This window comes from Nycticebus coucang, chromosome 3, assembly GCF_027406575.1.
Source record: "Nycticebus coucang isolate mNycCou1 chromosome 3, mNycCou1.pri, whole genome shotgun sequence".
Classification (NCBI taxonomy): Eukaryota; Metazoa; Chordata; class Mammalia; order Primates; family Lorisidae; genus Nycticebus; species Nycticebus coucang.
In genome coordinates this window covers 68,182,855-68,207,085 of record NC_069782.1, presented here as the reverse complement: position 1 = coordinate 68,207,085, position 24,231 = coordinate 68,182,855, and the positions used below count along the sequence as shown (strand labels likewise).

At 39.2% G+C, this 24,231-nt stretch overlaps 1 protein-coding gene across 1 annotated transcript in view; it reads left to right on the top strand.

The window, feature by feature from the left end:
• LOC128580997 (adhesion G protein-coupled receptor E2-like) overlaps positions 1 to 24,231 on the top strand; it is a 78,300-nt gene that overhangs the window by 28,691 nt on the left and 25,378 nt on the right. Inside the window, 3 exon segments of the mRNA XM_053583460.1 lie at positions 8,019 to 8,069; positions 8,345 to 8,467; positions 10,177 to 10,332. Of these exon segments, the coding sequence (XP_053439435.1) occupies positions 8,019 to 8,069; positions 8,345 to 8,467; positions 10,177 to 10,332 (330 nt within the window).

Genomic DNA, 24,231 nt, shown 5'->3' with positions numbered 1-24,231 from the left:
TGTTTTGGTTGTTTTTTTTTTTGTTGTTGTTGTTTGTTTGTTTTTTGTTTATTTTGATGTTGCTGTTGTTGTTTTGTTTTTTAATTTCAACCCTTTCCATACTGATTTTTTTCTTTTCTTTCTCCAGTTTTCTAGTATAAATACAATTTCCCATTGCTTCCTTTTCCAATAACTTAAAGATGCAATGGAAAGTATCAGCAACAGGTTAGACCATGCAGAAGAAAGAATTTCAGAGGTACCCTGTTTCCCTGAAAATCAGACAATGTCTTATTTTAAGGTGTGCTCCCAAAGATGTGCTAGGTCTCATTTTCAGGGGACGTCTTATCTTTCCTATAAGTAGGTCTTATTTTTGGAGGATCTTATTTTAGGGGAAGCAGGGTAGAAGACATAGTTCTTGAGATAACTCAGATGGTAAAAGAGGCAGAAAAGAAGAAAGAGAAAGCAGAACATTCACTGTCAGAATTATGGCACTTTATGAAGCGTTCCAAAATACAAGTTATAGGAATCCCAGAAGGGGAAGAAGAATGCCGCAGAGGAATGGAAGCCATACTAGAAAATATTATAAAAGAAAATTTCCCAAATATCACCAAAGATTCTGACACACTGCTTACAGAGGGATATCGGACCTCAGGTCACTTCAACTCTAACCAAGCTTCTCCAAGACACATTGTGATGAACCTGTCCAAAGTCAAGACAAAACAAAAGATTCTGCAAGCTGCCAGAAATAAGCGCCAGTTGACCTACAGGGGCAAATCCATCAGAGTGACCGCAGATTTCTCTAATGAAACTTCCAAGCAAGAAGACAATGGTCATCTATCTTTAATCTACTTAAACAGAACAATTTCCAGCCCAGAATTCTGTACCCTGCTAAGCTAAGCTTTAAAATTGACGGAGAAATCAAATCATTTATGGATATACAAACATTGAGGAAATTCGCCACAACAAGACCAGCTTTACAGGAAATACTTCAACCTGTTCTACACACTGACCATCACAATGATCAACAGCAAAGTAAAAACTCAAAAATTAAAGGACAGAACCTAATCTCCACAATGATGCAAAAGATAAAACTAAGCAATGGACTCTCACAAAATAAGATAAACACTACCAGACTTATCAATTATCTCAATAAATGTTAATGGCTTGAATTCCCCACTGAAGAGACATAGATTGGCTAACTGGATTAAAAAACACAAGCCATCCATTTGCTGTCTGCAAGAAACACACCTGGCTTCAAAAGACAAATTAAAGCTCCGAGTCAAGGGTTGGAAGATAATTTTTCAAGCAAATGGAATTCAGAAGAAAAGAGGAGTTGCCATCTTATTTTCAGATACATGTGGATTTGAAGCAACTAAAGTCAAAAAAGACAAAGATGGTCACTTTATATTGGTCAAGGGAAAAATACAACAAGAAGATGTTTCAATTCTAAATATTTATGCACCCAATTTAAATGCTCCCAGATTCTTGTAAGAGACCTTACCCAGTCTGAGAAATATCATATCCGTAAATACCATAGTAACAGGGGACTTTAACACTCCTCTTACAGAGCTGGACAGATCCTCTAAACAGAAATTAAACAAAGATATAAGAGATTTAAATGAGACCCTAGAACAATTCTGCTTGATAGATGCATACAGAACATAGCATCCCAAAGATAAAGAATATGCATTCTTCTCATCACCCCATGGAACATTCTCCAAAATTGATCATGTCCTGGGACACAAAACAAATATCAACAGAATAAAATGAATTGAAATTTTACCTTGTATCTTCTCAGACCATAAAGCACTAAGGTTGCAACTCAGCTCTAACAAAAACATTCGACCCCACACAAAGACATGGAAATTAAACAATCTTCTGTTGAATAACAGATGGGTGAAGGAAGAAATAAAACAGGAAATTATTAACTTCCTTGAGCATAACAACAATGAAGACACAAGCTACCAAAACCTGTGGGATATTGCAAAAGAGGATATTTTGAGAGGAAAATTTATCACTTTAGATGCCTACATTCGAAAAACAGAAAGAGAACACATTAAAAAACTCACAAGCCATCTTATGGAGTTGGAAAAAGAAGAACAATCTAAGCCCAATGTCAGTAGAAGAAAAGAAATCTCCAAAATCAAATCAGAGATCAATAAAATTCAAAACAAAAAAATCTCTCAGAAAATTAATGAAACAAGAAGTTGGTTTTTTGAAAAAATTAATAAAATAGATAAACCATTGTCTCATTAGAGAAATAGAAAAGTAAAATCTTTAGTAAACTAAATCAGAAATTATAAAGGGGAAATAACAACTGATCCCACACAGATACAAGAGATCATCTCTGAATACTACCAGAAACTCTATGCCCAGAAATATGACAATGTGAAGGAAATGAATCAATATTTGGAATCACACCCTCTCCCTAGGATTAGCCAGGAAGAAATAGAGCTCCTGAACAGACCAATTTCAAGCACTGAGATAAAGAAACAATAAAAAAGCTTCCAATCAAAAATGCCCTGGTCCAGATGGCTTCACTCCAGAATTCTATCAAACCTTCAAGGAAGAGTTTATTCCTGTACTGCAGAAATTATTCCAAAAAACTGAGGAAGAAGGAATCTTCCCCAACACAGTCTATGAAGCAAACATCACCCTGATACCAAAACCAGGAAAAGACCCAAACAAAAAGGAGAATTTCAGACCAATCTCACTCATGAATATAGATGCAAAAATTCTCAACAAAATGCTAGCCAATATATTACAGCTTATCATCAAAAAAGTCATACATCATGGTCAAGTAGGTTTCATCCCAGGGATGCAAGGCTGGTTTAACATACACAAGTCCATAAATGTTATCCACCATATTAACAGAGGCAAAAATAAAGATCATATGATCCTCTTAATAGATGCAAGAAAAGCATTTGATAAAATCCAGCATCCTTTTCTAATTAGAACACTGGAGAGTATAGGCATAGGTGGCACATTTCTAAAACTGATTGAAGCTATCTATGACAAACCCACAGCTAATATTTTACTTAATGGAGTAAAACTGAAAGCTTTTCCTCTTAAAACTGGAACCAGACAAGGTTGGCCTCTGTCACTTTACTATTCAACATGGTGCTGGAAGTTCTAGCCAATACAATTAGGCAAGACAAGGAAATAAAGGGAATCCAAATGGGAGCAGAGGAGGTCAAACTCTCCCTCTTTGCTGATGACATTATCTTGTACTTAGAGAATCCCAAAGATTCAATCAGACTCCTAGAAGTCATCCAAAAATACAGTAATGTTTCAGGATATAAAATCAATGTTCATAAGTCAGTCGCCTTTATATACGCCAATAACAGTGAAGATGAGAAGCTAATTAAGGACCCAACTCCCTTCACCATAGTTTCAAAGAAAATGAAATACCTAGGAATATACCTAACAAAGGAGGTGAAGGACCTCTATAAAGAAAATTATGAAATCCTCAGAAAGGAAATAGCAGAGGATTTTAACAAATGGAAGAACACACCATGCTCATGGATGGGAAGAATCAACATTGTTAAAATGTCTATACTTCCCAAAGCAATCTACCTATTCAATGCCATTCCTATCAAAATACCAACATCGTACTTTCAAGATTTGGAAAAAATGATTCTGCGTTTTGTATGGAACTGGAAAAAACCCCGTATAGCTAAGGCAGTTCTTAGTAATAAAAATAAAGCTGGGGGCATCAGCATACCAGATTTTAGTCTGTACTACAAAGCCATAGTGGTCAAGACAGCATGGTACTGGCACAAAAATAGAGACATAGACACTTGAAATTGAATAGCAAACCAGGAAATGAAACTAACATGTTACAACCACCTAATCTTCGATAAACCAAACAAGAACATACCTTTGGGGAAAGACTCCCTATTCAATAAATGGTGCCGCACCCTCGGCACCAAGCCGCAGCGAGGTGGCGCTGTCCGCGTTGTAAAACGACGGAAAGGAGGTCTGTGCTCCCCGGAGCGAAGCCCCCAGCACCCCCAGTGTGCGCAGCGACAGAGATGTTGCCCAGCATGCTGTTTTTTGTCGCATTAACCTAAGGGTATGGCTTTCTGTTACAGTGTACGTGTATGTTAAGCTGAATGTCTGTTTGTCCTGATAAGTAAGCAATAAGTCCTTGTCAGAATGAACACAATGATAGTTGATCCAGAAACAGCACTAGAAGTATGACTGTGCCAGACTCAGTGGCTCCAAGTAAGCCTGCACAAAAGCAAGTCCCCACCATAAACGCCAGTGGGCTAAGACAATGCAGGCACAGCAAACAAGATGTTCCAACACGACATGCACCATCACCACCCACAGTAAAACTTTCCTTAAAAAACATCTTACTTCACTACATTTCTAATCAATCAAATCACAATAGAATAAGCACATATGATTAATAATAAGCACATAATAAAAGTATATATAACCAACATTAACTTAAAATTTATATATCTAATAAGAGCCTTAAAACAAATTATGCCTTTACTATTACTTAAACACAAATGTAAAGAATTACACTATACTAACATTCCACAGATAAGAGGAAGCAAGAGGAAGCAAGTAGTTTTCGCTGATAACCACTAACCTTTGTTCTCCTTAAGGGCAGGATATTGAAAAATAGTAATGGATAACTACCCACGTTTGCAAACTTAAAATATAACTTGTAAAGGTCAGCAAGTTGTAAAAAAGCTTTGTGTAACCTGTAATGCTTTGTGTAAAATGTATAAAAACCGTACTTAAAACTCAGTAAAGCGCAGCTGCATACTTCACCAAGTGCTGTGTGGCAGACTGTCATTCCTGCGTCGACCTTTCAACCAACCTGACTCCGTTTCCCTGCTTTCCCTCGGACTGAAGCCCACCGACAGGGTGGTCCGCGGCAAAATGGTGTTGGGAGAACTGGAAATCTACATGTAAAAGACTGAAACTGGACCCACACCTTTCCCCACTCACAAAAATTGATTCAAGATGGACAAAGGACTTAAATTTAAGGCATGAAACAATAAAAATCCTCCAAGAAAGCATAGGAAATACACTGGAAGATACTGGCCTGGGGAAAGACTTCATGAAGAAGACTGCCATGGCAATTGCAACAACTACAAAAATAAACAAATGGGACTTCATTAAACTGAAAAGCTTCTGTACAGCCAAGGAGACAACAACCAAAGCAAAGAGACAACCTGCACAATGGGAAAGGATATTTGCATATTTTCAATCAGACAAAAGCTTGATAACTAGGATTTATAGAGAACTCAAATTAATCCACATGAAAAAAGCCAACAATCCCATATATTGATGGGCAAGAGACATGAATAGAACCTTCTCTAAATAAGACAGACAAATGGCTAATAAACATATGAAAAAATGTTCATCATCCCTATCTATTAGAGAAATGCAAATCAAAACCACCCTGAGATACCATCTAATCCCAGTGAGAGTGGCCCACATCACAAAATCTCAAAACTGCAGATGCTGGCGTGGATGTGGAGAGAAGGGAACACTTTTACACTGCTGGTGAGACTGCAAACTAGTACAAGCTTTCTGGAAGGAAGTATGGAGAAACCTCAAAGCACTCAAGCTAGACCTCCCATTTGATCCTGCAATCCCATTACTGGGCATCTACCCAGAAAGAAAAAAATCCTTTTATCATAAGGACACTTGTACTAGACTGTTTATTGCAGCTCAATTTACAATCGCCAAAATGTGGAAACAGCCTAAATGCCCACCGATCCAGGAATGGATTAACAAGCTGTGGTATATGTATACCATGGAATACTATTCAGCTATTAAAAATAATGGAGACTTTACATCCTTTGTATTGACCTGGATGGAAGTGGAAGACATTATTCTTAGTAAAGCATCACAAGAATGGAGAATCATGAATCCTATGTACTCAATTTTGCTATGAGGACAATTAATGACAATTAAGGTCATGGGGAGGAAAGGAAAAGCAGAGAGAGGGAAGGAGGGAAAGGGGTGGGGCCTTGGTGTGTGCCACACCTTCTGGGGGAAGACATGATTGCAAGTGGGACTTTACCTAACAAATGCAATCAGGGTAACCTGGCTTATTGTACCCTCAATGAATCCCCAACAATTAAAAAAAAAAAAAGTCAATGATACTGAACTGTGTTTACCAGGAGCAGAAGATTTACTCCTTTAGAAAGACCCCCTTCTGGCTCGGCACCTGTAGCTCAAGTGGCTAAGGTGCCAGCCACATACACCAGAGCTGGCCGGTTCGAATCCAACCTTGGTCTGCCAAACGACAATGACAGCTATAACCAAAAAATGGTTGGGTGTTGTGGCAGGCACCTGTAGTCCCAGCTACTTGGGAAGTTGAGGCAAGAGAATCACTTGAGCCCAGGAGTTGGAGGTTGCTGTGAGCTGTGATGTCACGGCACTCTACCCAGGGCAACAGCTTGAGGCTCTGCCTCAAAAAAAAAAAAAGAAAGACCCCTTCAGTACAGTCAGTGTTACTCATTCTTTCATTGTCAGAAATTATGAAAGACCAGCAAGGGGGCTGGAAGTTCAAATGGCTAATAATAGTAAACAAAAACTAAAAAGCAGAACACAAAGATCTGATAAGCTTAAATTGGGTGAAGGAAGGAGAATAAAACATCCAAGTGAGCTTTTCCCCAAGTCAGTTCTTCTAGGGCTCACGAAATCTACTTAATAGGAAATGCTAATGTTTCATCGTCCAAGATCAAATTCTCCCATCCCTGGAGCTTCATGTTGCTGCACTACAAGGAGCAGACATTTTGCATTTCTTCCAGGTATGTAGAATTGTGAGGATCTTCAATCAAACCATTTGGACTTCTTTATCCCTTTTGAGAAACTCCTCTGCCCTCTGTTTTATTCATAACTTGTTCTTGCCACTATCGCTCAGAAGGATGATAATGAAAAAAGGGCACTGTTCAGTTCTCTTAAGTTCTCGAAGAAGGAAGTGGTTTGAACTCACAACCACAAAGAAAACACGGGGCTTGTTTGAGGATTTCTCAATGTATTACCTATCAATATTTTGTTTTAGGAATACATCCTGTGAAATAGTATGATGCCTTGAAATTTCTTACAAATGATCCTGTGGGGGAAAGAGGAATAGCAGCATAGATGAAAGAAGAGTGACTGTAAGTTTGTCATTATTATTATTATTATTATTATTATTTTTTTGTAGAGACAGAGTCTCACTGTACCGCCCTCGGGTAGAGTGCCGTGACGTTACACGGCTCACAGCAACCTCTAACTCTTGGGCTTCCGCGATTCTCTTGCCTCAGCCTCCGGAGTAGCTGGGACTACAGGCGCCCGCCACAACGCCCGGCTATTTTTGTTGTTGCAGTTTGACCGGGGCTGGGTTTGAACCTGCCACCCTCGGCATATGGGGCCGGCGCCCTACTCGCTGAGCCACAGGCGCCGCCCAGTTTTTCATTATTATTGCATGGTGATTTGCACCCAGGGATTCAGTCAACTATTTTTCTACTTTTTAGCACATTTTAAATTTTCTATAAAACAATAAAAAATTAAACTAAAAGAGTGTAGATTGGATGCCAACAAAGCCATAGCGCCCGTGAGCGGCAGAGCTCGGTAGGGTTCAAATTTGTGTTCATCTCTCAGTTCTGCCTGGAAGTGAAAATGGATTTAAGCCATTGTGGAAAGAGAAAGGTCCTGAACTATAAAGAACTAATATGAATCCATGGATAAAGACAGAAAGATCTGGAAAATCTCTTCATAAGTAGTATTTCCTAAAATAAATGGGAATCAACGTTCTGAGTGCCTGTTATTTTCCAGAAGTGTAAATTTTGATACCCATACTGAAAGCCTATTGTTATTGATTCTTTATGAGGATTCTGGAACATAAAAGGGAAAATCATGTTCTTCCAAGGTCCTGTGGGCTTGACCAGAAGGAAACACTAAAATGCTGCTAGAACCTGCAGAGTAGAGGATAATCCACTTAACAGGTGGTGGGAGCTACTCATGCAGGTGCCTTGAATTTTGCTCCTCAGCTATGTTTACATTCTTGTTCTCTGTTCTAGGGCTCTGTGTCCTACTAATATCATTGGGAGCTATTGCCCAGAAGGCTGGAAGTAAGTATGTTCAAACAAGGCTCATCTAAAAAGCTGGGGGGAAGAATGTCAAACTTAGCAAGGGTTTATTTTTGAGGAGTGAGTCTCAAATATGGTCTTCTTAGGCATTGAGACATTGGTCTTGCTCCTTCCCCAAGCAATCAGTTTATTACCAAAAACTCCTCCTTGTATGAAGGCAGGTATCTTCGTCTATCTCCTCCCCTCTATCACCTTGCTGCCAACTGGCAGGTGACATCTTCCAAGAGCCTTCAAACTCTCACACTCGATCCCTGTAGCATCCTGTGCCCGGTGCCCAAAGAATGCTCACTGTGTCAATGCCACTGCCTGCCTCTGTGACCCTGGATTCACCTCGTTATCTGGAAAGGCCATCTTTAGCAATGCTTTGGAGCTCTGTACAGGTAAATAAGCTGAGGAATGGGGGAGGAAGTCATTAGCAACTGGGAAAAATCCAGAAATATCAGCCCTTCAACCCACAGAAATTCTCTGCTAAAAGAGTAAATAATTGGTATAAGGGATTATTTGGAATAAGGAGACAGGACTGTCAGGTCTCATGGTCAAGGTGGCCAGTGTTAAGAGCTTGGTATTTGGTGCCAGACTATCCAAATTCCAGCTGCATGGCTGAACAGCTATGTGAGCCCAAGCAAATTGTTTCACCTTCCAGCAACTCAACCTCCTTAGCTGTAAATTGGGCTTAATAAAAATATCCACACACCTGTTATTATACATATAAATGGAATCCATAAGGACAGAAAGCTAAATGGTGTTTGCCAGATGCCAGGGAGGAATGGGCACTGGCTACTTAATAGGTAAGGGGTTTTCTTTGGGGGCGATGAAAATGTTTTGGAACTAGACAGAGGTGTTAGTTACAAGACATTGTGAATGTGCTTAATATCAGTAAATTGTTGGCCTTAAAACAATTGACTTTGCAATGTGAATTTTACCTCATGTATGCACCAAAAGATCACATTGTACCCCATAACTAAATTTTAAAGACTGTTAATTAACTCAGTTAAAATACTTATTATGTGTTAACATAACATTTTTATGAAAAAAATCATTTTCCAAAATAAAAAATTAATGAGAAAAATATATATATGTACATTAATATACATAAAATACCACAAATAGTGCCTGGTGCTTACAAAGAAGTCAATGCATTATAGTTCTTGTTGTTATTTAATGAATTGTAGATGGAAGGAGGAGGAGAACGATACAGTGATCAGAGATTCTGAATGTTCCACCAAACCTAGCACTAGCTTTCAGGGAACTCCCTTTAAGCCCGGATCTCAGTTCCTCTGTCTAAAAATAACCACATGGAATCTCATACCAGGATGGCCATTTGCTGTTTGTAAAATACCATCTGAATAATTATAACACCATCTATATAAATTTAAAATATATAACAACTAAAGGAGTAGATGCTATTATTATCTCAGGTTCCAAAAGCTAGTCATATGGCTGGAATTCAGATAGGACCAATTTGTAGTTCACTGAGGTCTCAGGCAAATTCTAGCCCTTGAGAGACTCAAAGTATCCTCTTAAGAAAGGCAGTATACATGCCATATTATAAATGAGGAAATGGCCCCTAAGAGATGAAATGACTTCTCCAAGGTCACATGGCAGGAAGAGAGAGAACCTGTTATCTACTTGTCAAAGTACAGCATTCTGGTTCTTGTACTTGAGCATGAATTGATTGAAATATGAAAGATTCCTACTATGAAATATTCTACAGGATTAAAGTTATTTGTTATTTGGATATGGAAATGTATTTGCAAACTATTTTAAAGTCCTAGAAAAATTTGTGTGTACTAGAAGGTTAAGAGTTGTGGTCTGACTCCATGGAAGATAGAGAATAGATGAAAGAAAAGAATGGCAAAGTCTCTGTAATTTATCATTTATTATTCAATGCTCTCTGAAAAAGATTGTTGTAGTCTCCTTGGTTGGATTTTTGATGTTTTCTTTGCATTTTCTGCTTTCCCAGTTTTCTGCTGTAAATACTGGGGTTTTTTTAGAAAGAAAATGTAAAGGGAGTAATCATTTAAATGTGGTTGCTACTAACCCTAATCGTAATTTTAGAGGTTCCCAGCATTTCCCACTTGTGTTCCAGATATCAATGAGTGTGGCTCTCCCATCTACATGTCTTGTGGAAGCCTGGCAGACTGTCACAATGTGGAGGGGAGCTACTACTGCAAGTGCACCTCTGGGTATGAGCTCCTTTCAGGGGAAACAAAATTCAAAAGTGAGAAAGAGAACACTTGTCAAGGTAAGTCATTTCCCACGCCAAGTGTTCCCTCCACTCCTTTCCCCACAATGCTCCCACCTCATCCTGTCGTCCTTGAGGACTATCTTGGCGCCATTACCACCAGGTCTGACAGCCCAGGGGAGAGAATCCTTGAGTCTTTGTATTGGCTTTTTCTCCCCTTTGGGTGGCCAGTTCTATGAATTTTAACACATGTACTGATCTGGGTTACTATTACCACAATCAGGATAAAGAGCAGTTGGTTCCACTATTTTAAAACACTTCCTCATCTTGTTCCATGGCCACCTCTCTCCCTCCTTGTGACCTTATAACCTGTTTTTTTTCTTATAGTATTCTCTTCTGAGAGTTCATAGTGATGGAACAATGCAGTAACTGGCCTCCTGAGCCAGGCTTCTTCCACTCAGTGTATTGTTTTTGAGGTTCATCTATGTTGGTTTGTGTCAATACTTTGTTCTTTTTCATTGCTGAGTAGTTTCCCAGGTTTTGGTTTATTTGTTTGCTTGTTTGTTTTCTGTTTTTTGGTACGGATGCACCACAGTTTGTTTATCCCTTCACACACTGAACAATATTTGTGTTGTTTCCCAGTTTTAGCATAGAGAGGAATGAGAAAGCCTTAATAAACTAAACTGGAATGTTTCCCAAGTTCTGTTTTCAATAGAAAAGCATTCTGCAACATGATGCCATACAATCACATGGCTGATAGCATTTCTTCTCTGTTATATTCCTTTTTATTTATTTCAAGCATTTTCCCATAACTATATTTTAACCTCAAAACTCTTGAAATCCCTTTTCATAGCATTTAAATAATTTCACAATAGGAATTGTTTGATTGTCCACCATTGCTCCAATGTCTATCTCAGGGACTGTGATTCCAACTATAAATAAAGCATAGCCCCCATTTCCTGGGGGTCCTTCTTCACTGGGCAGACAGACCTGTACACAAAGTCAATATAAATCAAAGAATTGTAAAAAGGAACAGTTGCTGTGCATAAACCATCCATTTCATTACCATACCCAAATGCCTGGTACATGAGTCAACCAAAGGAAAACATCAGGCTTTTAAAAATTAAATTTAGTTTTATTCAGAATCTAATGGGGGATTTCAACTTAAGATAGTCTTTCCAAGAGTCTCTGTTAATCTATTCCAATGCAGGGTTTCAGCCCACAGCTTATCTGTCAGGGGGTGAAGGTTCTGCACATGCTCAGAAGTTACAAACTAGAGCAAAATCTCATCAAAGTTTGGATGTGAGATTACATCTGGGTATAGATGACAGAGACATAAGCATTAATCCTGTCTGATGTTATCTTATGTAGAGGAAAGGGCTGGGATCGCTGAATTTATCTTGTTAAAGAGTGCAAGCAAGAAAACTGGCAACCTGTATGTGTTCTATCCCTTCTCCTATCTTCAGGCATTCTTCCAGAGAACCGCACACAGTCACTGAGTCAGAGGCTTTGTGAAAGTCTGTTGGCAAGAGATTTTGTGAAATTCTTCTGGCAAATATAATGAGTAAATGTGGTTGTTTTTTTTTATTTGTTATTTTGGCTCACACGTGGAAGGCAGTCCAGAAACATGCAATGAAGGATCACAGGAAAGCACTTTGTTGTTATAGGAATCAGAGCTGTGGTCACACCTTGGTCCTGAAACTTGGTCTTGATTTTGGCCAAGTGTTTTTAAGTCTCTTAGTTTCCTCATCCATAAGGCAAGAACAATAATACCTGCTCTCAAAGATATTAACAAAGTTTTTAAAACTTGCCATATCAAGTTTTTTATCTTAGAGTATAATATTACATTTAAGAGAAGCTTAATAGCTTCGATTAATTCACTTTTCAATACATAAATGGTTTTCACACTAACCATTCTTCATTATTTATACGGTTGTTTTAATGATATTTTAAAGCATTTGAAATGACTAAGCAGTAAGAAGTGTATAATATCCACAAAAGTAAAATCTTAAATCTTTCAACATTAAGTAAAGTAACAGCAATGTATTTGCTTTGAAATGATTACACTTTTTTTTTTTTTAGAGACAAAGTCTCATCTTACTGCCCTCGGTAGAGTGCCCTGGCATCACAGCTCACAGCAACCTCCAACTCCTGGGCTTAGGCAATTCTCTTGCCTCAGCCTCCCTAGTAGCTGGGACTACAGGTGCCCACCACAATGCCCGGCTATTTTTTGTTGCATTTTGGCCAGGACCAGGCTCTAACCTGCCACCCTCGGTACATGGGGCTGGTGCCCTACCAGTGAGCCACAGGCACCGCCCTAAAATGGTTACATTTTTAAACATCAATTTTGCTGGAAAGTATTATGCCATTTAAAGGCTATTGTCCATCCATAAAGGAGAAATCCTTTTATGTTAAGAGGGACTTCTGGCTGGGCAAGGTGACTCAGGCCTGAAATCTAAACACTATGGGAGGCCAAGGCAGGAGGATTGCTGGAGACCAGAAGTTAGAGATCAGCCTGAGCAAGAGTGAGACTCTGTCTCTACTAAAAATAGAAAAATCAACTGGATGTAGTGCCGTACACCTGTAGTCCCAGCTACTCAGGAGGCTTGATCTCAGAAGTTTGAGGCTACAGTGAGCTACGGTGATGCCACTGCCCTCTAGCCTGAGTGACAGAGCAAGATTCTGTCAAAAAAAAAAAAAAGGCGGAGGATTTCTCCTGTACCACTGTGTTGGTTAGAGATAGATTAAGCTGTAGCAAATACTATCTGAGCTCTGTTCCACTGATCTAGGAGTTAGACAAAAGAGGACCAAGTATATGGCTATCTTTTCTCTCTTAACTAGAAAAGACAGAAAGATAAAAGCTAAATAGATTTGAAGACACCCATTTACTCAACACTATGACACAATCATGTGGCTTCCTTCCTTTTTTCTCATCTGTAAACTGCTCTAAGAAGAAGGAACTTCCCCTGGGTGGGGAGACAGCAGAAATCCTTAGATATGCTGATCCCAGAACAAGTTCACTCTCTGGGTGTGGCATTTAGAAAAGATCCTACTGCCCACCCCACACTCTGTGAGCAATAGAGAGAGCCTGGTGAGCCCAAGGCCCTGGAGGGTGGAGCAGGGGCTAGAACCACAGATGTAGAAGGGAGCAGTAGCCAGTGGGTGGGTGGTGGGCTGGGAGGGGCACCGCTCCCTGTTGTACATGGAACTCCTGCAGTGACACTAAGGACTGATAGCCATGTTTCTTTTCTTTTTCTTTTTCTTTTTTTTTTTTTTTTTTGCAGTTTTTGGCTGGGGTCGGGGCTGGGTTTGAACCCACCACCTCCAGCATATGGGGCCGGCACCCTACTCCTTTGAGCTACAGGTGCCACCCCCAAAATAAGCATTTTGACCCCAGAACTCTACAGAATTTATTCTGTAGAAATAATCAACAATCTTGCAGAGATGCTCGGGATATATATATATATTTTGCATTTTTGGCCAGGGCTGGGCTTGAACCCACCATCCCTGGTACATGGGACCAGCGCCCTACTCCTTGAGCCACAGGCACCACCCAGTGATGCTTCTTAGCTAGCAGAAGTTCCCACATTCCTGAAGGAACCACTGTATTTATTCCTTATTGCTAATATAAGAGATTACCACCTGGGCCAGGTGCAATGGCTCACACCTGTAATCCCAGCAGTCTGGGAGGCCGAAGTGGGTGGATTGCCTGAGCTCAAGAGTTCAAGACCAGACTGAGCAAGAGCAAGACCCCATCTCTAAAAATAGCCGATGTTGTGGTAGGTGCCTGTAGTTCTAGCTACTCAGGAGGCTGAGGTAAGAAGTTGAATCCAAGAGACTAATGTTGCTATGAGCTGGACAACACAGTGAGTCTCTGCCTCAAAAAGACAAAAAAAGAAAAAGAAATTACCACATAGTGGTTTAAAATAATTCAAATAAATTGTCATTTTGGAAGTCGTGGGTTTTGGACGGTTCCCTCTAGGCTCTAGCAGAGAATCTGTTTCCTTGCCTTCTGTGGCTTCTAGAGCAGTGTTTTTCAACCGTTTTTATGTCGTGGTACACTTGAACCTATAGTTAAACTTCTGTGGCACACTTAAAAGATCATTAATGTACACAGCTATGATTTAATAAAAAATAAATAAATAATAAAAAATAATGAAAATAATTTATATTGGCTTGGAGCCCGTAGCTCAGTGGTTAGGGCACCAGCCACACACACACAATGGGGCTGGCAGGTTCGAACCTGGCCCAGGCCTGCTAAACAACAATGACAACTGCAACAAAAAAGTAGCCAGGCATTGTGGCGGGCACCTATAGTCCCAGCTACTTGGGAGGCTGAGGCAAGAGAATCGCTTAAACCCAAGAGTTGGAGGTTGCTATGAAGTGTGACACCACGGCACTCTACCAAGGGCAACATAGTGAGACTCTGTCTCAAAAATAATAATAATAATTTATGTTGACAAATAAAAAGAGTTAAAAAAATGGAATATACTTACTGTGTATTGAATTTCTTTTGAAAATGATTTAATTGGGGCGGCGCCTGTGGCTCAGTGAGTAGGGCGCCGGCCCCATATGCCGAGGGTGGCGGGTTCGGACCCAGCCCCGGTCAAACTGCAACCAAAAAATAGCCGGGCGTTGTGGCGGGCGCCTGTAGTCCCAGCTGCTCGGGAGGCTGAGGCAAGAGAATCGCGTAAGCCTGAGAGTTGGAGGTTGCTGTGAGCCGTGTGACGCCACGGCACTCTACCCGAGGGCGGTACAGTGAGACTCTGTCTCTACAAAAAAAAAAAAAAAAAGAAAATGATTTAATTGATGATCTTTAAATTTTTCATGGCATACCTAAGATCCTCTAACAGCACACCTGTGTGCCATGGCACACTGGTTGAAAATCATTGTAGAGGCTGCCTACATTCCTTGGTTCAAGAGCCCTTTCTCCATCTTCAAATTCAATAATCCCTCCCTTAAATTAATAATCCCTCAAGATCATTCATTTAATCACATCTGCAAAATTCTATTTGAGTAAAAGTTCCAGAAAACAGGGGTTATGACCTACACATCTGTGGGAGGTCTACCACATCCACTAAGCAGCTCTGACCTAAGAAAATGGGCACACGCACACACACGCACACATCCAGTAACACAGTTTGTGACTTATCCATCTTGCTTGAATGTAGTGGGCAGCCTACTCAGACACCACAGATACTTAGTTAATGACTAAACTTCATAGTCCAGATAGTCTCTGTCCCAACAACTCAATGCTGCCCTTACCAGTGTGAAAGCAGCCACAGACAGCACACAAATAAGTAGCTATGACCAAGTTCCAATACAATTTTATTTATGTGTACTAAAACAAGAGCTTCATGTAATTCAAAACCACAATGAGATCCCACTTCATATATTTAAATGGATATAATTTTTTAAAGGGAAATAATAAGTTTACCATAATATATAGTTTCAAAATACCTAGAAGGAGGATATTGAATGTTCCCAACATAAAGAAATGGTAAAGGTTTCTGATGATGAATATGCTAATTACTCTGATCTGATCACTATACATTGTATGTATCAAAACATCACTATGTACCCCCATGAAAACAGATAAAGTTTGTCAATTTAGAGAAAAAAGTTTAAGGAAAATAACAAATGTTGATAAGGATGAGGAGAAATTAGACTCTTCCTATGTTACTACTGGAAAGGTAAAATGGTGAAGCCACTGAGAAAAACAGTTGGATGGTTTCTCAGAAAGTTAAACATGGGATTATGATTTGACTAAACAATTCCATCTCTTAGGTATGAACCCCAAAGAATTGAAAACAGGGACTTAAATAGAAGCTTGTACACCAATGTTCATAGCAGCATTATCCAAAATAGCCAAAAGGTGGGGAAAAAACAATATCCATCAATAGATAAATGGATAAACAAAATATTATATATTCATAATAGAATGTTATTCATAAATGAAAAGAAATGAAATATTGATACATACAACAAATGTGAACCTTAAAGGCATCATGCTAAATGAAATAAACCAGATATAAAAGGGGAAATATGGTTTGATTTCACTCATATGAAATATCTGGTATAGGCAAATTCATAGGGACTGGAGGGAGGGAAAAATGGGGAGTTATTTCTGAATGGTTATAAAGTTTCTGTTTAGAGTGACAAAAACTTTTGAAAATAGTGGTAATTATGAGAGTAAATAATGCCACTGAATTGTACATTTCCAAATAGTTAAATGTGACAAATTTTGCAATATAAATTTTCTAACAAAATAATTACATTTGCTCGCGGGAGGTGATTGGTTACTATAGTTTCGAGAAACATTCACTGCTGCAGAAAGGCTCTAAAGGAGATACTCCAGTTACCTTTATTTGTGTAGAATTCAATCAAGTGGTTCTGGGAGACTCTGCAAAAATTACTGTTTCTCCAGATGGAACTGCAAAATACAAATTCACTTGCAGTTTTGAGTTTCATCCTGAAGGAGGAATCACTTTAGACGACCTCACTCACAAACCTATGTTCTTCAAGTCCACAGGCACGAGAACTTAAAGAGCAAGAGGAAGTGAAAGGAAAATTAGGGCAAGGAAACAGATAAAAGAAATCACTCATGAGGAAGAATCAGCAGAAAACTCCACGCAACATGAAGAACCACTCAGAACAACCCCGCCAAGGGAACATGAGGTAGCTACTGCAGAGGATTCCACCTATAAAGAAATGTTAGGAATGACAGAAAGGGAATTTAGAATACACATGTTGAAAACTATGAAAAATATGATGGAAACAATGAAGGAAACTGCTAATAAAGTGGAAAATAACCAAAAGGAAATCCAAAAACAGAATCAAATAAGAGATGAACGATATGAAGAATATAAAAAGGACATAGCAGAGCTGAAGGAACTGAAACAGTCAATTAGGGAACTTAAAGATGCAATGGAAAGTATCAGCAACAGGTTAGACCATAGAGAAGAAACAATTTCAGAGGTAGAAGACAAAGTCCTTGAGATAACTCAGATAGTAAAAGAGGCAGAAGAGAGAGAAAGCAGAACGTTCCCCATCAGAATTATGGGACTTTATGAAGTGTTCCAACATACCAGTTATAGGAATCCCAGAAGGGGAAGAAGAATGCCCCAGAGGAATGGAAGCCATACTAAAGAATATTATAAAAGAAAATTTCCCAAATATCACCAAAGATTCTGACACACTGCGTTCAGAGGGATATCGGACACCAGGTCACCTCAACTCTAACCGAGCTTCTCCAAGACACATTGTGATGAACCTGTCCAAAGTCAAGACAAAAGAAAAGATTCTTCAAGATGCCAGGGGTAAGCACAAGTTGACCTACAAAGGCAAATCCATCAGAGTGACTGCAGACTTCTCTAATGAAACTTTCCAAGTAAGAAGACAATGGTCATCTACCTTTAATCTACTTAAACAGAACAATTTACAGCCCAGAATTCTGTACCCTGCTAAGCTAAGCTTAAAAATTGACGGAGAAATCAAATCATTTACGGATATATAAACATTGAGGGAATTCGCCACAACAAGACCAGCTCCTTCAGGAAATACTTCAATCTGTTCTGCACACTGACCACCACAATGGATCAGCTACAAAGTAAGAACTCAGAAATTAAAGGACAGAACCTAACCTCCACACTAATGCAAAAGATAAAACTAAGCCATAGACTCTCACGAAATAAGATGAATAGAATACTACCACACTTATCAATTATCTCAATAAATGTTAATGGCTTCAATTCCCCACTGAAGAGACATAGATTGGCTGACTGGATTAAAAAACACAAGCCATCCATTTGCTGTCTGCAAGAAACACACCTGACTTCAAAAGACAAATTCAAGCTCCGAGTAAAGTGTTGGAAGACAATTTTTCAGGCAAAGGGAATTCAGAAAAAAAGAGGAGTTGCAATCTTATTTTCAGATACATGTGGATTTAAAGCAAATAAAGTCAAAAAAGACAAAGATGGTCACTTTATATTGGTCAAGGGAAAAATACAACAAGAAGACATTTCAATTCTAAATATTTATGCACCCAATTTAAATGCTCCCAGATTCTTGAAACAGACCTTACTCAGTCTGAGCAATATGATATCTGATAATACCATAATAACAGGGGACTTTAACACTCCTCTTACAGACCTGGACAGATCCCCTAAACAGAAATTAAACAAAGATATAAGAGATTTAAATGAGACCCTAGAACAACTGTGCTTGATAGATGCATATAGAACACTCCATCCCAAAGATAAAGAATATACATTCTTCTCATCACCCCATGGAACATTCTCCAAAATTGATCATATCCTGGGACACAAAACAAATATCAACAGAATCAAAAGAATTGAAATTTTACCTTGTATCTTCTCAGACCATAAGGCACTAAAGGTGGAACGCAACTCTAGCAAAAATGCTCAACCCCACCCAAAGGCATGGAAATTAAACAATCTTCTGTTGAATAACAGATGGGTGCAGGAAGAAATAAAACAGGAAATCATTAACTTTCTTGAGCATAACAATGAAGATACAAGCTACCAAAACCCGTGGGATACTGTAAAAGCAGTTTTGAGAGGAAAATTTATCACTTTAGATGCCTACATTCGAAAAACAGAACAGAGCGCATCAACAATCTCACAAGAGATCTTATGGAATTGGAAAAAGAAGAACAATCTAAGCCTAAACTCAGTAGAAGAAAAGAAATATCCAAAATCAAATCAGAGATCAATGAAATTGAAAACAAAAGAATCATTCAGAAAATTAATGAAACAAGGAGTTGGTTTTTGAAAAAATAAATAAAATAGATAAACCATTGGCCAGACTAACGAGGAATAGAAAAGTAAAATCTCTAGTAACCTCAATCAGAAATGATAAAGGTGAAATAACAACTGATCCAACAGAGATACAAGAGATAATCTCTAAATGCTACCAGAAACGCAATGCCCAGAAATTTGACAATGTGAAGGAAATGAATAAATATTTGGAATCACACCCTCTCCCTAGACTCAGCCAGGAAGAAACAGAGCTCCTGAACAGACCGATTTCAAGCACTGAGATCAAAGAAACAATAAAAAATCTTCCAACCAAAAAATGCCCTGGTCCAGATGGCTTCAGTCCAGAATTCTATCAAATCTTCAAGGAAGAGCTTATTCCTGTACTGCAGAAATTATTCCCAAAAATTGAGGAAGAAGGAATCTTCCCCAAAACAGTCTATGAAGCAAACATCAACCTGATACCAAAACCAGGAAAAGACCCAAACAAAAGGTAGAATTTCAGACCAATCTCACTCATGAATATAGATGCAAAAATTCTCAACAAAATCTTAGCCAATAGATTAAGCTTATCATCAAAAAAGTCATTCATCATGATCAAGTAAGCTTCATCCCAGGGATGCAAGGCTGGTTTAACATACGCAAGTCCATAAACGTTATCCACCGGGGGGGAGGGGAGGCAGAGCAAGATGGCAGCCGAGTAACAGCTTCTTTGCATCTGGGCACCGTGAGTCTGGGGAGATACGACTCCAGGCATATCTGGCTTCTGGGATCTGCCTATCATCACCTCTGAGAGGATACAGGGAGTCAGCGAGAGACTTCTGGACCCCAAGAGGAGGACTAAAACAGTGGAAAACCGGCAAGTGGTTGCGTGTGTTCAATCCATCTAAACCCGCCCGCAACTGTAAGTTCAGTAGCAGCGAGACTGCAAATCAGAAAGGCCTTACCTGTGAATTGTTTTGGTGTCTTTGGACTTGGCACTCAGCTGAACTGCCTTGGGGAGAGACTGAGCGGGAGTGCGGAGAACTTTGGCCTTTGTCTAGGGCCCCAGTCTGAGCCGCTGAGCCAGACAGAGCTAATAGTGTTTGGCTCTGGGTCACTGGCGGCAGTCATTGTGAGTGATCTGCCCAAGCAAGCTCCACCCTCAGGGTCGCAGAGCTAGAATTGGGTGGGAGCTGGTAACCCAGCGACCAAGTAGCCTAAGGGTGGGGTCTGAGCCGCCTTGCAGCCCTAACCCTCGGGGGCAGAGGGAGACCAGTTTTGGCACACAGGGTATGTGCATAGCACTTCAGCAGTGATTCCAGCGACAAGCACTTCCCTGGGAAAGCTTCGGCTCAGCAAGTGAACAAGTTCAAAGTGCCTTTTAAGTGGGCTGAAGAGAGATTTAGGGTGTCTACCTGCTGGGGCTTGAGAAACTAGCAGCCTCCAGTCGTATCAGAACTGTGATTAACATCTCATACCCCAGAAGACCACGTGTTGCCCAGACAATATTCAATAACATATACATACTGCTTTGTTTTTGGTTGTGTTTTTTATTTATTTATTTTTTTTTTTTGGTTTGGTTGTTTTTTTTTGTTTATTTTGAAGTTGTAGATTGTTGATTTGTTTTTTAAGTTCAACCTTTTCCATACAGATCCTTTTTCTTTCGCAATTTTTCTAGTTTAATTATAATTTCCCATTGCTGCCTATTTCAATAATTAGAACTTCATTTTTGTTAGGGTTTCTACCGCTATTATTTGGTTTTCCACCCAATTGTATCCCGTAAAGTTTTCTGTTTGCTTCTTTTGGTTTGATTTATAGCATTTTTGTCTTTCCTTTCTACTTGGTGGAGGTGGGGTAGTGTGTCTGATCAGGTAAGCAAAGAGCTGCTGACCTCAAAGGAACCACCCAACTGGGCACCCCCAGAAGGTGTTTGTTTTTCTTTAAGGTTGTGTCAAAGTACCCTACTGTACACCTATATTGCTCCGTCTCCCTCTTTCTGTGCCTCTCTTCTTTTTGTCAATATTCCTTTTACTTACGCCCTCTCCTTTCTCTATTTTTCTTTTTTTTTCTTATCACTCGGTCCTCCTTTCTTTCATCCCTTTTTTGCTCTTCAACCTTCTCACCCTTTTGGTCCTGTAACCCTTAGTCCACAGGCAGGAGAACTTAAAGAGCAAGAGGAAGTGAAAGGAAAATTAGGGCAAGGAAACAGATAAAAGAAATCACTCATGAGGAAGAATCAGCAGAAAACTCCAGGCAACATGAAGAACCAGTCCAGAACAACCCCGCCAAGGGACCATGAGGTAGCTACTGCAGAGGATTCCACCTATAAAGAAATGTTAGGAATGACAGAAAGGGAATTTAGAATACACATGTTGCAAACAATGAAAGAAATGATGGAAACAATGAAGGAAAAAGCTAATAAAGTGGAAAATAACAGAAAGGAAATTCAAAAAACAGAATCAAATAAGAGATGAATGATATGAAGAATATAAAAAGGATATAGCAGAGCTGAAGGAACTGAAACAGGCAATTAGGAAACTTAAAGATGCAATGGAAAGTATCAGCAACAGGTTAGACCATGCAGAAGAAAGACTTTCAGAGGTAGAAGACAAAGTTCTTGAGATAACTCAGATAGTAAAAGAGGCAGAAAAGAAGAGAGAGAAAGCAGAACGTTCACCGTCAGAATTATGGGACTTTATGAAGCGTTCCAACATACGAGTTATAGGAATCCCAGAAGGGGAAGAAGAATGCCCCAGAGGAATGGAAGCCATACTAGAGAATATTATAAAAGAAAATTTCCCAAATATCAACAAAGATTCTGACACACTGCTTTCAGAGGGATATCGGACCCCAGGTCACCTCAACTCTAACCGAGCTTCTCCAAGACACTTTGTGATGAACCTGTCCAAAGTCAAGACAAAACAAAAGATTCTGCAAGCTGCCAGGAGTAAGCGCCAGTTCACCTACAGGGGCAAATCCATCAGAGTGACCACAGACTTCTCTAATGAAACTTTCCAAGCAAGAAGACAATGGTCATCTACCTTTAATCTACTTAAACAGAGCAATTTCCAACCCAGAATTCTGGACCCTGCTAAGCTAAGCTTCAAAATTGATGGAGAAATCCAGTCATTTACGGATATAAAAACACTGAGGAAATTTGCCAGAACAAGACCAGCCCTACAGGAAATACTTCAACCCGTCTGCACACTGACCACCACAATGGATCAGCAGCAAAGTAAGAACTCAGAAATTAAAGGAGAGAACCTAACCTCCACACTGATGCAAAAGATAAAACTAAGCAACGGACTCTCACAAAATAAGATGAATTGAATACTACCACACTTATCAATTATCTCAATAAATGTTAATGGCTTGAATTCCCCACTGAAGAGACATAGATTGGTTGACTAGATTAAAAAACACAAGCCATCCATTTGCTGTCTGCAAGAAACACACCTGGCTTCAAAAGACAAATTAAAGCTCCGAGTCAAGGGTTGGAAGACAATTTTTCAGGCAAATGGAATTCAGAAGAAAAGAGGAGTTGCAATCTTATTTTCAGATACATGTGGATTTAAAGCAACTAAAGGCAAAAAAGACAAAGATGGTCACTTTATATTGGTCAAGGGAAAAATACAACAAGAAGACATTTCAATTCTAAATATTTATGCACCCAATTGAAATGCTCCCAGATTCCTGAAACAGACCTTACTCAGTCTGAGCAATATGATATCTGATAATACCATAATAACAGGGGACCTTAACACTCCTCTTACAGAGCTGGACAGATCCTCTAAACAGAAATTAAACAAGGATATAAGAGATTTAAATGAGACCCTAGAACAACTGTGCTTGATAGACGCATATATAACACTCCATCCCAAAGATAAGGAGTATACATTCTTCTCATCACCCCATGGAACATTCTCCAAAATTGATCATATCCTGGGACACAAAACAAATATCAACAGAATCAAAAGAATTGAAATTTTACCTTGTATCTTCTCAGACCATAAGGCACTAAAGGTGGAACGCAACTCTAACAAAAATGCTCGACCCCACCCAAACGCATGGAAATTAAACAATCTTCTGTTGAATAACAGATGGGTGGAGGAAGAAATAAAGCAGGAAATCATTAACTTCCTTGAGCATAACAACAATGAAGACACAAGCTACCAAAACCTGTGGGATACTGCAAAAGCAGTTTTGAGAGGACAATTCATCGCTTCAGATGCCTACATTCGAAAAACAGAAAGAGAGCACATCAACAATCTCACATTAGATTATGGAATTGGAAAAAGAAGAACAATCTAAGCCTAAACTCAGTAGAAGAAAAGAAATATACAAAATCAAATCAGAGATCAATGAAATTGAAAACAAAAGAATCATTCAGAAAATTAATGAAACAAGGAGTTGGTTTTTTGAAAAAATAAATAAAATAGATAAACCATTGGCCAGACTAACGAGGAATAGAAAAGTAAAATCTCTAGTAACCTCAATCAGAAATGATAAAGGGGAAATAACAACTGATCCCACAGAGATACAAGAGATCATCTCTGAATACTAAAAGAAACTCTGTGCCCAGAAATTTAACAATGTGAAAGAAATGGATCAATATTTGGAATCACATCCTCTCCCTAGACTCAGCCAGAAAGAAATAGAGCTCCTGAACAGACCAATTTCAAGCACTGAGATCAAAGAAACAATAAAAAATCTTCCAACCAAAAAATGCCCTGGTTCAGATGGCTTCAGTCCAGAATTCTATCAAATCTTCAAGGAAGAGCTTATTCCTGTACTGCAGAAATTATTCCAAAAAATTGAGGAAGAAGGAATCTTCCCCAACACATTCTATGAAGCAAACATCACCCTGATACCAAAACCAGGAAAAGACCCAAACAAAAAGGAGAATTTCAGACCAATCTCACTCATGAACATAGATGCAAAAATTCTCAACAAAATCCTAGCCAATAGATTACAGCTTATCATCAAAAAAGTCATTCATCATGATCAAGTAGGCTTCATTCCAGGGATACAAGGCTGGTTTAACATACGCAAGTCCATAAACGTTGTCCACCATATTAACAGAGGCAAAAATAAAGATCACATGATCCTCTCAATAGATGCAGAAAAAGCATTTGATAAAATCCAGCATCCTTTTCTAATTAGAACACTGAAGAGTATAGGTATAGGTGACACATTTCTT